The sequence below is a fragment of the Mus caroli genome, chromosome 15 (genome assembly GCF_900094665.2).
Source record: "Mus caroli chromosome 15, CAROLI_EIJ_v1.1, whole genome shotgun sequence".
NCBI lineage: Eukaryota > Metazoa > Chordata > Mammalia > Rodentia > Muridae > Mus > Mus caroli.
The window spans coordinates 77109510-77124550 of record NC_034584.1 but is presented as its reverse complement, the minus strand read 5'-3'; the positions used below and the strand labels follow the sequence as shown (position 1 = coordinate 77124550).

General features: G+C 51.9%; 2 protein-coding genes across 2 annotated transcripts in view; one reads left to right on the top strand and one right to left on the bottom strand.

Moving 5' to 3' along the window:
* Positions 1 to 1711: 1711 nt before the first annotated feature.
* Positions 1712 to 8975, top strand: Rrp7a (ribosomal RNA processing 7 homolog A). Its single transcript, XM_021183212.1, has 7 exons — positions 1712 to 1846; positions 2546 to 2688; positions 4680 to 4805; positions 5402 to 5519; positions 6607 to 6704; positions 7031 to 7229; positions 7866 to 8975. Exons 1-7 carry the CDS (start codon positions 1774 to 1776, stop codon positions 7949 to 7951), a joined length of 843 nt encoding a protein of 280 aa, XP_021038871.1. The 5' UTR covers positions 1712 to 1773; the 3' UTR covers positions 7952 to 8975.
* Serhl2 (serine hydrolase like 2) overlaps positions 8163 to 15041 on the bottom strand; it is a 19721-nt gene continuing 12842 nt past the window's right edge. Inside the window, exons 9-12 of the mRNA XM_021183211.1 lie at positions 12558 to 12592; positions 10389 to 10471; positions 9158 to 9254; positions 8163 to 8582 (exon numbers count right to left, since the gene is read on the bottom strand). Of these exons, the coding sequence (XP_021038870.1) occupies positions 8460 to 8582; positions 9158 to 9254; positions 10389 to 10471; positions 12558 to 12592 (338 nt within the window). The 3' untranslated portion in view covers positions 8163 to 8459. The remainder of the gene's footprint in view (positions 8583 to 9157; positions 9255 to 10388; positions 10472 to 12557; positions 12593 to 15041) is intronic.

Sequence of the window (15041 nt, the reverse complement as noted above, 5' to 3'; positions counted from 1 at the left end):
TCACAATGACAGCCTCTGAGCAGCACATGGCTGGGCTGCAGCGGAAGGGTTCTCAGGCTGTCCCTTTCCAAGTACTATTCTATCCCCGTCGGCAAGTAGCTACTTTCCTGATGCCACAGATCACCTGTACACTGTAAAGTATTCCTGGGAGTTTAAGTTCTCCAGAGCGAGACACCAGCTCCCTTGTTCCTGCAAACCAGGCCTCACACCTACTTATAGGCCAACTTGACACTAGCAGGTCACCTGAAAGGAGGGAACCACAACTGGAAAAATGTCTCTGAGTTCCAGCTGTAGGGAGCCAGCATCTTCTTAATAAGTGATTAGCTGGGGGAAGGCCCTGCTCATTGTGGGTGGGGCCATCCCTGGGCTGGTGGTCCTGGGGTCTCTTAAGAAATCCAACAGAGCAAACTATGAGAAGCAAGTCAGTAAGTTGCATCAGCTCCTGCCTCCAGGTTCCTGACCTGCTGGAGTTCTTGCTCTCGCTGCTTCTGATGAACTGTTTCATGAAACTGGAAATACAGCCTTTCCTGCTCCCACGTTACTTCTTAGTCGAGTGTCATCACAGCAACCGGTAACCCTAATGAATACACAAGTATCCTCCTGCTTCAGCCAGGATTAAAGCCATGCCCAGCTGGATAAAAGTTTATTTGGGCTCACTTCAGTTTGTAAAAATTTAAAAATCTGGGGCTGGAGAGATGGCTCAGCGGTTAAGAGCACAGACTTCTCTACCAGAGGTCCTGAGTTCAATTCCCAGCAACCACATGGTGGCTCACAACCATCTGTAATGAGATCTGATGCCCTCTTCTGGTGTGTCTGAAGAAAGCAATGGTGTACTCATATACATAAAAATAAATAAATAAATCTTTAAAAAAACAAAAAAAAATTTTTAAATCTGCCAAGCATGGGTAATGTGTGGTAGTGTCCACAGTCAATCCCAGCACTGGAGGAAACAGAGGCAGACAGATCTCATGTGAAACTGAACCCAGCCTAGTCTACATAGCTAGCCTCAGGTCAGCCTAGGCTACATGGTGAGATCCTGTCTCAGCATACACAGTGTTTTCTTGAGGGAGAGAGCTCATGTCATGAGGCATAAGCCATGGAGTGGGTGTGGAGGTCAAAGGATAACTTGCTGAAGACAATTCTCGTCTTCCATGGATGTAATTCAGGATGTCAGGCTTGCCAGCAAGTACTCTTTGTTTACAGTTTCAACCCCAGGCCTCTCAGCCCCTTGCTCTCTCAACTAGACTGACTGTTCATGGCATCTCTCTGCACAAAATCCCAGTTGCACCACGATTTATACGGAATGCTATTTATTTTTTAAAAATTTATAGCCGGGCAGTGGTAGCACACGCCTTTAATCCCAGCACTTGGGAGATAGAGGCAGGCGGATTTCTGAGTTCGAGGCCAGCCTGGTCTAGAGTGAGGACAGTCAGAACTACACAGAGAAACCCTGTCTCGAAAAACAAACAAAAATTATGTGTTGAGTGTGCCTGTGCACCACGTGTCCTGGAACTGGGGGTTCCAGATAATTGTGAGTGATCGGAAACGAACCTGCATCCTCTGGAAGAGCAGCCAGTGCTCTTTCCATCTATTGCTCCAGCCTCCCTCTACTTCCCAATAGGACAGGGAAGGCTAAATCTTACGGCCAGGCAAGATCCGGGAGGCGGGCCTAGGGCTGAGAGGGCGGGGCCCCGCGTGACGCCGTCGTCGTGGAAACGCAGCGGCGCCGGAAGACGGAACTCCCAGCCGTCTCTGCGCTCCCAGTTGGCCAAGATGGTGTCTCGCAGGAAGAAACACAAGGCTGGCGGCCACGAGGAGAGCATACCGAGCCCACCAGGGTATTCAGGTGAGTAGCTGAGGGCCAGGGACCCACCATTTTGCGGGAAGGTGGCTTGCAGGTGGCAGAGGCCCTGGCAACTCGTCAGGTGTTGGGGTGCAGGACCCCGCCGCCCCGGCTCTGGGTGCTGATTCCGTGGCTGTTCCTCCGAAAGGCCTTGGGCTCGGGCGCGGTTCCTCCAGGCGGCGCCTGGCGTCTTAGGCCCAGCGTTGCAGCTTCGTCGTCCTCAGAAGCTAGTTATCCGCTGATCTGCTCGTGTCTCGTTCTTTAACAAGCGCTTCCGCAGCTGTCTCCCTCCCAGCCCCGAGATTCGCATCTCACTGGTGTAGACTTAACTGGGAAGATGGGGCTAAGTCGGCAGGAGGGTTCGGGGGGGGGGTACGTTAGCCCTAAACGAAGAATGGGTGGAGGGAAGAGAGTTGGTGTGCCAAGCAGAGCAACCCATGCTATGGGGGCCTGATGATGTCAGACAACGGATGCTCCGAGAACGCAACACTCGAACCGGGCCGCTAGCTCACTGTGCCCGCCCCCTCAGCCTCCTGCGGTGATTATCTGAGTACTTTTCCCTCCAGCTTCCGGTGTATGGGTGGACGAACAGGCGGGCCGATGGAGCTAGAAAGAGACATAGTGAATTGGAACTTGGGTGGCATAGGCACAGACCTCCTCTCAGGGTACTCCAAACTCTCCTGCGCTCGTTTCCCCTGTTAGCTGTTCCAGTCAAGTTCTCGGCAAAGCAGCAGGCTCCGCATTACCTCTACATGAGAGAACACCGAGTTCGACAAGGCACCCAGTCTACGTGGCCTCCCAATCGGACCCTTTTTATCCTCAATGTGCCCCCATACTGCACACAGGTAAGAGTCTGGTAGGAGACCAGTGGGTTGTGAATGGGGGCTTACCACGGTCCCTACAGAATCCTGGTGGTCAGATGGAAATGCCTACAAAACCCACAGTGGAGGATGTTGAAAGACTGGGAGTTTCAGAATAAAAATATGTTGTTGGTGGTTTTTTTTTTTTCTCCCTGCCGCTGTCTAGGCAGGGTCTCTCTCTCCCTGGGCTGTTCAGGAACTTCCTGAGGCTCAGGCTGGCCTCGAACTTGCTGTATTTTTCCACCCTCCCCGTCTCTATTCATTACAGTTATGAGTGGTCACACCTGGTTTGGAAATTATCATTCCAACCATTATTTTATTTGTCTGCTAGTTTTTCATTTTTAAAAGACAAGTCTTAGCAGTAATCACTGCAGTTCTATCTAGACATACTTAATAATTTTTTACAGAAAGCATGGCATTTGTAGTTCTCTTTCAGACAGGGTCCCTTGCAGCATGAGCCGGCTTCCTACTCACTCTGTAGGTGAGGCTGGCCTTGAACTCATGATCCTCTGCCTTTACCTCTGGAATTCTGGGATTGCATGCCTGTGCCACCACACGGCTTTAATCCCAGCACTCAGAAGCAGAGGCAAGTTTGGATCTCAGAGTTTGAGGCCAGCCTGGTGGTCTACAGAGCAGGTTCCAGGACAGTGAGGGCTACCCAGAGAAACCAGAAAAGGCTCAAAAAAAAAATTTTTTTTTTTTTTTTTTTGGTTTTTCGAGACAGGGTTTCTCTGTGTAGCCCTGGCTGTCCTGGAGCTCACTCTGTAGACCAGGCTAGCCTCGAACTCAGAAATCCGCCTGCCTCTGCCTCCCGAGTGCTGGGATTAAAGGCATGCGCCACCACGCCCGGCCAAAAAAATTTTTTTAAAGGTTTACTTACTTGTTGTATTGGAGATAGAGCCCAGGGCATTTCCAAAAGAGGCCAGCTCTCTACATCTCAGGCTTACATTATTATGTAAATGACCGGAGAAATGATTTGCTAAGTTTGAGATGATTTGCCCCAATCCACCCCCTTTTTTTCTTTATTTCTTGGTCTCCTAATGTAGTAGCCCTGGCTATCCTGGAAGTCATTGTGTAGTCAAGGCTGGCTTCTCGATATCTACCCCACGTACATAGACACAACACATCCCATGAGTTCTGGGATTTCAGCTATGTGTCACTGTGCCTGGTGGGATGTATTATTATTATTATTATTATCATTATCATTATTGGAGTGTAGTTCAGTGGCAGAGTGCTGGCCTAATATTATGAAGCCCTGGGTTCAGTCCCCAGGACCACATAAATCAGATTTTGAGGACAGGAAGATCAGAAATTCAAGACTGGGGCTCGAGAGATGGCTCTGCAGTTAAGGGCACTGGCTACTCTCCCAGAGGTCCTAAGTTCAATTCTCAGCAACCACATGGTGGCTCACAACCATCTGTAATGGGATCTGATGCCCTTTTCTGGCATGTAGGTGTACATGCAGATAGAGCACTCCTATACATAAAATAAATAAATCGTTTTTTAAAAATTGATGGTATGTCACTTGTTGCCAAAAAAAAAAAAAAAAAAGAAGAAGAAGAAGAAGAAGAAAAGTGGGTGGTGGTGGTGGTGGTCCAGGGCCCATTTTGGGTACAAACTGAATTCAGTGCCAGCCTGGGCAGCAGATTGGCAGGTTGAGCCGTCTACTTGGTACCTATCAAAGGCTGAGCACGTCTGTGTAATGAGCAGACCTGAGAAATCCCCTCCTACTCTTCCATAGTGATACTGCAGTGATTAACAGCTGTGCGGGTGGTAAGGCTAAATTACTTGTCATATGAGAATTCTTACCTTCGGGACACCTGTCTCCATGCTGTTGTGGGAGCTGGTCACTGTTAGGGCACCTGGGCCCCCTGGGCATCGTAGGTTTGGACTCTGAGTCCTTTGGGTTGTTACAGGTGCCAGGATGCTCTAAGGAGCTTATGTGTTCACACCTTGCCTCCCTCTGACCCTGGTAGGAGAGCCTGTCTCGGTGCCTCTCCTCCTGCGGCACCATCAAGACAGTGGAGCTGCAAGAGAAGCCTGACATTGCCGAGAGCCCCAAGGAGCCAAAGTCACAGTTTTTCCATCCCAAGCCGGTGCCGGTAGGCTGCCCAGTAACACCAGGTTCCACTGGAGTCGGGGGAAGGGGCTGGGGCCTGGGTGGGCTCAGCAGTAGGCTTTCAGAGAGACCATTCCCTATAGCAGTCTCTGTACCGTGTGACTTAGGAGCTTGTAAGAGTGATGGCTTCTGATTCTCTCAGACGTGCCACATTCTTTGGCTTCCTCTTTCCCTCTCTGCCCTGCGGTTTCCCAAAGGCCACTTCCCACTTCAGCAGAGTCCTCCTTGGGACAAGTGTCCTGGCTCTAGGAGCCCTGTTCCTGTTCCCCCCCTCTCCCCAGGTGCTCCACGTGTACGTGACATACAAGGGAGTCTGACCCTGAGTTTGTGCCTTGTCTGTTTGTGACCTGCCCTAGCTTGGGGTGAGCCTGCTTTCCACTGAGTCCTCAAGAGTGCCTCCTCTGGGGAAGAGCTAGGACAGGTGTCCCAGGAACAGTTGACTAGCTAGGAGCATGGCTGTCCCTCCCTCTCACTCTGGGATGATAGATGACCACCTAGTACCACATCCCCTGGTCCCAGGCAGGTGTGGGGACCTTGTGTCACAAGTGGGAAGGCTCTACACAGTCTCTCTCCCTCCAGGGCTTTCAGGTAGCTTATGTGGTGTTCCAGAAGCCAAGTGGAGTGTCGGCCGCCTTGAACCTGAAGGGCCCATTGCTGGTTTCTACAGAGAGCCACCTCGTGAAGAGCGGAATTCACAGTCAGTACTGCTGGCTCTGTCCAGTGCTTCTTCCCCGGGCCTTGGGTTGGTCAGACACTTTCTGGAGGCAGCATCTATGAATGCCACAAGCTGTGCCCCCCTCTTCCTAAAGGCCTGGGCTGGCGGGGCTGTTTCTGAGCCACATCAGAATAGCCTGAGCCATCAGCACCAGTCAAGGAGGCATTAGCCTAGCATGCTGCTGCCACTAGGATCTGCCTAGCACATGAACCTGGGCCCTAAATCCCAGGACATTAGGGGCCTCTGCAAGGGGATCCCAGCGTGCTGGCCATATCTGAGTGGAGCCTGAATGTCCACTCTTAGCTATCACTTGCTAGAAAATGGTTCTATGATCGCTGTAGTTTGGCTTTTGAATGAGTGTTTGCTGAGCGTCTGGCCAGCAGAGGAGGACAGGGGCAGGCAGACAGCATCAGATTGATGCTTACGGCGCCCAGCAGAGGTGGCTGGGGCAGCCTGGCTGAGAGCAGGCCAAGGTAACAGCATCAAGTGAGGGCTGAGGCTGCCAGACAGAACGCTGGGGAGGTTAATAAGGCAGCCTGTAGGAGCGACTGGTTGATCCCTCCATCCGTGAGCTCCTCCTGACTTTCATACCACGGCATAAAAAGCAGTGCCATCTGCTGGAAGCCGTTAGTCTGCTTGCTGTTTTCCCCGCTCCCTGGCACAGAGCCAGGGAGCCAGGCGGGTTTGGCACAGGAGGGTTTTGAGGAGACAGGGTTGGGGAGGCGGGAGGGGGACTCTCACTCTTTTTTTAATTTTAAAGAGTTTATTTTGTGTGTGTGTGTGTTTGGCCTGCATGCTTGTATGAGCACCATATGTGTGTCTGGTGTCCAAGGAAGTCAGAAAGGGAGCACCCCTGGAACTGGAGTACCCCTGGAACTGGAGTACCCCTGGAACTGGAGTACCCCTGGAACTGGAGCTGTAGATGAAGCCACCATGCGGAAGCCTGGAACTAAAATCCGGGTCCTTTACAACTGCAACAAGAGCCCATGTCAGCTGAGCAACAGGCTTAAACAGCACATGATGCTCTCCCAGCATAACCTTCATTATGCCCTGTCCCCCTCTCCCTCAGAGTGGATCAGCGACTATGAAGACTCCGTGCTGGATCCTGAGGCCCTGAGAATGGAAGTAGACGCATTCATGGAGGCCTATGACAAGAAGATAGCTGAGGTAGGGCTGCAGCAGGGCTCCCGGGTGTCCCTTGTGCTCTGTATCGTAGTGTTGCCTGTGAGGGAACGGTGGTGCCGTCACCATGAGGAGTGCAGGCTCCCAGTTTTGCTTGCTGAAACTCGAGCTACCTGGCTGGGTGGTGTGGACTACTAATGGTCTCTGGGTGAAGAAAGCACCCTTGATATGACTGCTTTCCAACTCTAGCTGTGAGGGCCGCTCTGGCCAGCAGACACTGTGTGCCCAAAGGAGGCGGCAGTGGGCCTCTAGCAGGTCAGGGACATCCTCCTGCTGCAGAGCCCTGCCCATCAACAGCGTCTTCCATGCAGGAGGAGGCTAAGGCCAAGGAGGAGGAGGGAGTCCCTGATGAGGAGGGCTGGGTGAAGGTCACCCGCCGGGGCCGCAGGCCTGTGCTCCCTCGGACGGAAGCAGCCAGCTTGCGTGTTCTCGAGAAGGAGAAACGGAAGCGCGCCCGCAAGGAGCTGCTCAACTTCTATGCCTGGCAGCATCGAGAGACCAAGATGGAGCGTAAGACACACTTGAGGGCACCCCCGCATCCGGGGGCAGGGAGCAGGGTGCCCCCAGTCACATCTTCCTCGAATTCAGGGTCAGAGTCCCAGAGTGCTGAGGGACCCGAGGCTGCTTGCACACCCCACAAGGGAGAACAGTCTCCGTGCTGCCGACAGCATCCTGCTCTCAGGACATTTTCCCTGTTGGTCTGATGCTCTAAGCGTGGGCTGCACTCAGCAGCTGCCTGCAGACCCCAGCCTTGGTTGTCACTGACTCCCCCATACATCCCTGCTCCTGCCCGGGTCTAGGTCCCAGGCTGCATGTCATCTGAGCAGCCACTGTCCTCCCTCCTTAGAGCTCTAGGTGCCACCTCTTGAGTCACTTGGTTAGTCCACCGAATTCTAGAGCCCCCTACTCCAAGGCCACGGCTAGGGGAAGGTGCCCCTGGGCCCACTTCTCTTGGCGTCTCATCTCCCACCTCAGCCTAGCCCTCTGGGGTGGCTGTAATGTCCAGTTCTGTTTCCATGCAAGATCCTGACTTTGACCCAGGGTGCAGCAGGACTAGGGGACGTCAAGGGGGGCCCTTTAGTGGGACAGCTGGCATCTCCTACATATGTATGCCATGTGACCCACTGTGTGTTCCCTCACCCCCAGACCTGGCACAGCTGCGAAAGAAGTTTGAGGAGGACAAGCAGAGGATTGAACTGATGCGGGCCCAGCGTAAATTCCGACCCTACTGAGCTGTTCTGACAAGCAGATACCAGGCCAGGAAGCAGCTGTTCCCACAGTTCCATCTCTGCACCCACGCAAGGCTGCCTTGGAGGAGGATTTGGCCTTCACAGAGCTGCCTCTGCCCTCTCCTGCCTGTAAAGACACTCCCAGGATACCTGACTCACCATCTGGCAAGCTTGCCCTCCATGCAGCCCCTCCTGACAACAGCCACTTGGAACGCAGTGAAGACGGGAGATTTTATTTCCACCGCTGGTGGCAAGGCCACAGACTGCAGAAGCCTCAGAGCTCAGAGGGTCGGCTCCAGTCCTGCTTCTTTAGCATCACCAAAGCTCACTAAACACCCCAGGCCCCTTGTCAGATAAGACCAGACTCTTCTTTCCCCTGCCCCTAGCTCTGCTGAAGGAGTCTCTGCTGCCTCTCTTGGACTGCAAGGCTCCCGCCCACTCTACCTGTTTTGTGGGACGAGAGTGCTAGAGATCCAGTAGAAGCTAGAAAGTACACAGTAGGATCCCAGAGCTACAGCCTGGCAGAGGTCGTCCTCCGTAGACCCTGTAGGAAGGGACTGATGATTCCGGCCACCACCTGGGGCTTGTTCATGTGGATGTAGTGATTGCCTGGGACTTCCACAAACTGGAACCGCTAGAGAAAAGGGGTGGGTGGTGAGATAGTGCCCACTCAGGAGACTCCTGTGGCCAGAGGCAACCTTGTCTATTCACAGTAGCCTGGGGACTTGGAGGCTGTCACGGGAACGTAGGTATCTGAGCTGTGTATATATTACACCGGGGCAGCTACAGTCAGGGTCACTGCTGGTTCTGTTCAAAGCCCACAAAGGCAGGCAGGGTACTGCAGGAGCTTGCCAAATAGAGAGCCCCACTCCCGCTTTGTGATAGCATCAGGCCCTGTGTAGAGATCCCTAGCAGTAAAACTTGTCAGTTTACTGGTCCTGGGAGCAACAGAGGCAAGTACAGGGCTGCACCTCAGAATTAGGCCTGGCCAGGGGTTAGGGGAGGGTAATAAAATTCTTCCACCAAATGCTGTCTCTCCGGAGCTCTTGACTAGATATTCCAGATGTCTGGAGACCAGCCATAGAGGGAGGAGGCCTATCTGCTCTTTGGATCTGGAGTGGTGCCAACCCAGGAAATCCAAAGGAATTTAAGTGGGACTAAGAGCTGACATGTACCCAACCCGTCAACCTCCCGGGCTGCACACCTTACCTCCTTTAGGGTGGATCTTAGTGTGTCCACCATGAAGTGCATAGGCGCCTTGTCTGCATCATTCACCCGCCTCACATCGTAGAACCCCTGCAGCGCTCTGGGCAGTGAGAAGTTGGGGTGCCCCTAGCTCTGCATCTTGATAGCCCCTCTGCCCTGCCTGGTTTCAGGCCCTGAAGAGGCCAAGCCTAGGTTGCCCCCCAGGTTTCCTTCAGCTGTATCCTTTTGAGACTAGGTTAGCCCTGTGGTTCAATCATCTGGTACCAGCTTGCTCTCAGAGCCAGTGGCACAGGCCAAATGGCTGCTGTGAGTGGCTCGCAGCAGTGTGGAGAGGGAGAGCCATTGTCCGCTGGGCTGGGATCTGACCCGAGTCTCAAGGCCAGGCTTTTCTTTAACTTAAGGTTCTTGAAGTGGAACCGATATATGCAACCATCCCCCTCCCTGTTTGAGGCCAGCTATAGCCTAGGCTCAGATTTGCCCCAGCCCAGCCGTGTTCTCCCTAGTCCTGAGTTAGAGGTGTGAGCCACCGTGCCCAACCACTTCCATGGTTTTAAGTTGAGGTTTGCCTTGATGTATGAAGGTGTTAACAGCACCCCCTCCCCCAACTCCAAATTTAAGTTAAAAAACGGTATCCGCTAAGCATCCTAGCACAGCCACTGCAGAACAGCAGACTTTGCTCAGATTTCCCGCTGGTGGCCACCACGCATCATGGAAAGGACTAGTTAGACCAACTGGGTTGCTAGTCCAGGAGAAGTTCCTAGTTCAGAATTCTTGGATGTGTAGACAATCCTGCTGTGACCCCACTGATCATCGGAGTTAATCTGTCCAGTCCGGCTAGTGGTGTAGCCCCTTCCTCATGGCTCCTGAAGCTGCGCATCAAGAGGGCCATCTTTCCTAACCAAGCGGGCCTTCTTCACGAGCTCCCAAGACTGCCTGTGCAGTTCCTATAAAGCACACTGCTCTCTCAGCACGAGGACATGGAGTCGGTCATCACAAGACAGGCTCCCCCAGAGACCAGCTGAGCCACCGTGCCATCCTTTCCCTGTCCCCTGCTACCAGACCACCTCTCGCTTTGTCTTATCCCTCCCAGCACCTGCTGACAAAGATGTCTCCTGAGAAAGGCTGATTGAGCAGCGGAATGTCACACTGGGAGAACTGGACACCTTGTGCCAGCTCCTTCCTAGAGGTTCCTGGTCTCTCTGGGTCTGTCAGGGGCCCTGGAGTCTAGACTCACTTGATCATTAGCACGCTGGCCTGCAGGCTCTTCACAGAGTGCACGAACATCTCCTTGCTTACGAAGTCAAAGCTGTTCTCTGGCTGCAGAGACAAAACCAGGGTGAAGGGTGAGCCCTTGCCACGAAGCCCCATGTGCTCCTGCAGGCAGGGTAATTAGGGCAGCTGGGTCCCAGTGAGGCCGGCTGGCCAATGTCCACCAAGTCCTTATTCATCAAAGCTTCCTGGCTTCCATTCATCAAAGTCCTACCCTGTTCCCCACCCCCGCCCCTCTCCAGCCATTCTTCCTTCTTGTTGGGATCATAGCTGCTCAGCCAGAATCCACTCAGAACCCTTTATAGCTGGGTGTGGCTGTTGGAGGCAGAGAGGCAATGGAGGTTACTTTGGGACCCTCAGGGCTGAGGAGCCCCCTGCAGACCCTCCCCAGAGCACAGTCCAGCTGCAAGCTCTGGGCTCTGCCAAGCAGGGCTCGCTCATACCCTCCTTGAGACTGCTTCCACATGAAACTCTGTTTTGGACCACAGCCTGTGTCTCCACCTAGCCCTGCCTGCTCTGTTCTTGCTGTTTAATAGGCCTGCTGTAGTGCCCGTACACCTACTGATGGGTACTGTAGGTCACACGCACTGCAGGGTGTGATATGCATGCTAGGAGACTTTGTAGGAGAAATTATGGAGTTAATAAAGTATAAGATGGAGTACAGTGGGCTGAGGATGTAGGTCAGTGGTAGATAGCACTGGGTCCTAGTGAGTATCTGATACCCAGTCTCATATAAAAAATTCACTCCTGGGCTAGAGAGATGGCACAGTCAGTAGAGTGCTTGTGACAAAACCTGAGTCTGATCCTCAGACTTCAGGATAAAAACAAAAACAAAAAACAAAACATACAACTGGGCATCTGTGTGACATTCGTATAATCTCAGCTGTCGTCAAGAGACAAGATTAGGTGGGTCTTGGGAGTTTGCTGGCCAGCTGGCTTCGCCCATTTGGAAATGTTCCACAAAAAAAAAAAAAAAAAAAAAAAGATAATAAATGTATTTGAGGATTGTAGCTGAGAAGGTCGTCTGCTGAAGGTCAACCTCTGACCTCCACTGACACAAGTACTTCATACATGTGCACACAGACACACGACAAAGTCACTCCTTGTCCTGCTCCTCAGATTAAAACCATGGGTACATTCTCAAAATTAGAGTCCCACATCACCTACGAGGCCCCACATCTCACTCAGCTGTGACAAGGCCCTGGGGCTGCCTCCCAGAGAGCGTAGGCGCAGGCTACACAGCAGCTTCATTGGTGTTGGGGATGGAGTGGGGGTGCAGCAGGGGTGGAGAGGCTCTGAATCACGGCCACAGCCAACAGGGAACAGGAGGTGGCAGTGTTGAGCAGGCTGGCGCTTGGGCCTTGTCCTCCAGCTTCCCCCGCTTTTCCTCAGGAACTGGGGTTATCTGGCTCAAGGGTACAATCAGGCTCAAACTTCATTTGAAGTTGGTCCCAAGGCAGGGATTAAGGGCCATTACCTCCACTCATGTCTGCAGACGTGAAGCTCTTTGGAGTTTCTGTGGCAGCTTGTTCCTCCATGAAAGCCACTGTGGGCTGGCCATACTGGGGACCTTGTCCCCTTTTGTCAGCTGCCTCTCTCCCTCAACATCTCTTAGCTTCTTCCAGTTTCATTTCCTAGCCTACTGTTTTTGTTTTTTAAAGTAATAAAAAACAGAAAACAAAGTCAAATTGAACTGCTGCTCTGAGACCTTTTGCATAGGACACGGTGTTGGGACAGGAAAGTAAATTTGAGGTTACTGGAGAGTCACGGCATGAGGACTCAGTATTACTGAGGGTGACAAAGGTTGGGGTATAACTTGGTGACAGTTATACAAAACAATATATTTACTATGGACCAGCAGTCTACTTACAGGCAGCTTAAATGGGGATTGTACCTTTTTTATGTATATGAGTACACTGTCTCTGTCTACAGACACACCAGAAGGCAGATGGCTGTGAGCCACCATGTGGTTCCTGGGAATTGAACTCAGGACCTCTGGAAGAGGTCTCTGAGCCATCTCTCCAGCCCCGGGGATTGTATCTTGTGCCTATCCTATGTTATGCATATATAATTTCGAAACGTCTTTTAAGAAGAGACCACAGACCAAAGGAAGGAGAAAGACAGTGATGCTTACCCAAGAGATTCTCCGGTCCCTGTTCAGCACCAGACCTGGAGAAAAGCACAAAGCACAGTGGGCTCGGTGTCACGGGAAGGTGTCATCTGGCTGCCCAGAGAAGTCCCAGCCTTCACACAGGACTCATCTGGGCTGGTGAGAGCCACCCTGATGTCAGGCAGCCCTGGACTCCCCCATCCCTGGGATTCTTCCAGAGAGAGCTTGGCCAAGGCTGTCTGCACACATCTGTCTCCCCTGAGGGACAGCATAGGATGATAGAGACAATAAAGCTCTCTCTCTCCTTCCTTCCTTCCTTCCTTCCTTCCTTCCTTCCTTCCTCCCTCCCTCCCTCCCTCCCTCTCTCCCTCCCTCCTTCCCTCCTTCTCTTTTTGCTTTTATTAGATAGGATCTCACTGTGTGGCCCTTGATGGCCTGGAACTCACTATGTAGACCAGGCTAGCCTCAATTCCCAAAGATTTGTTGCCTCCGAGTGCTGGGATTAAAGATGCACACCACCACTCTGGGCTCCACTTCTCAGAGAAAGAAACTGCTTGGACCTTTAACACCAAGAAATAGTGAGTAATGAGAAGTGTGGCCTTCCTTGTCAGAGGAGTAGAAATGCCTAAATGTCATCATTTTACGGTGGGCTGACAAGGTCCCTGCCATGGATGATGGACAATTCCTCTCATCCAGGAAGGCTTAGCCACGCCCCCTCCTGGGCCACATCTGTGATTCCTGGAGAACTGTGTCCAGGGGTCTTGGGGGTGGGGCTGAGCAGCCTCCACTGCCCTGCAGGAACACAGAAGCCTTGGGAGTTTCCAAGCGCTGGCAGGGGGTGGGAAGTCAACTCTGGGACCGGCTCCTGGAGGGGAACAGGGAGGGCTGCAGGTGTCAGCGTACAAGAAAGCCTGCCTTGGGCACAGCCACCAAAGCAAAGGGGAAGTCAGATCTGAGCACCTTCTGCAAGTGGGCTGAGTGCCCAACAAGACAAACAGCTAAATGCAAATGTCAATCTTCCCCGATTAGCATCAAAGGACAAATGATTCAAATGCCGGAAGCCGTCAGACAGACTGTGTCCAGTGGGAATACCACAATTCTACATTCAAGAAGAAAGAAACCAGTCTAAGAGAAGTCAAGACAGAAGTGACAAACACAGGACAGGAGTTTACCATTCTGTGTCCCCAACATGGGTACATTGTTAAAATTGAGATAAAGCCAAGGACTGGGTAGAGACCAAGGACTGAGTAGAGACGAGGGGACTGGGTAGAGACCAAGGACTGAGTAGAGATGAGGCAGTCAGTGCTCTTAACCACTGAACCATCTCTCCAGCCCCACACCTTCTTTAATTTAATGTTCATTTTTTGGTTCTGGTGCAAAGTCACATGGGGGTTCTTTGGTTTTTGTTCTTGTTTGTTTGTTAGACAGGGCTGGCTTCAAACTCACGAAAACCGGTCTGCCTCCACCTTCTGAGTGCAGGGCTTAAACGTGTGCGCCACCACTGCCCAGAGCCTTCAACTAAATAAATCTCCTTTCCTTTTCTACAGTGCTAGAGTGGAACCCAGGACCTCCTGCATGATAGGTAAGCACTCTACCACAGAGCTACACACCAAACCTTACATGCTTATTCTCTGTAAATTATCTAGTTTTTATGTGCTTTTGTTTTGTTTTGAGACAAGGTTTCTCTGGGCATCTCTGGCTGTCCTGGAGCAAGCTGGTCTCAAATCCAGAGATCCATCTGCCTCTGCCTCCTGAGCGCTGGGATTAAAGGTGTGTGCCCCCACCACCACCACCAGCAGCCCCCCTCCTCATTTTTTTAAGGATTTATATATTTATTTTTGAGACAGGTTTCACTATGTAACCTTTCCTGGCCTGAATTTGTTATGTAGACAAGGCCTCAACCTCACAGAGATCCACCTGCTTCTACCACAGTGAGGATTAAAGGTGTGCTCCACCATGCCTGGACTCAGGTAGTTTTAATAGTGACAACAAGGAGAAGACTAAGACAGGTGACAAAGTTTAAAAGGGCATGGGAGAGATGGTTCTGTGGTTAAGATCACTGGCTGTTCTAAAGGAGCCAGGTTCAGTTCCTAGCACCCACATTGCAGCTCACAGTCATCTCTAACTCCAGTTCCAAAGGCTCCAATGCACTCCTCAGACCTTTGATGTCTGATGCACATACATGGAAAACAAAAGGAATTCAAGTACTTTTTTAAAAAAAAGAAAAGAAAGAGGTATGGTGGTGCACGCCTTTAATCCCAGCCTGCAGGAGGCAGAGGTAGGCAGGTTTCTGAGTTTCAGGCCAGCCTGGTCTACAGAGTTCCAGGACTACACAGAGAAGTCTCAAAAAAACCAAACCAAACAAAAAAAAAACCAAACCAAACCAATAAACAAACAGAAAACTGAAAAAACAAACTTAAGAAAACCCACCACAAGCCAGGTAGTGGTGGCGCACGCCTTTGATCCCAGCACTTGGGAGGCAGAGGCAGGTGGATTTCTGAGTTCAAG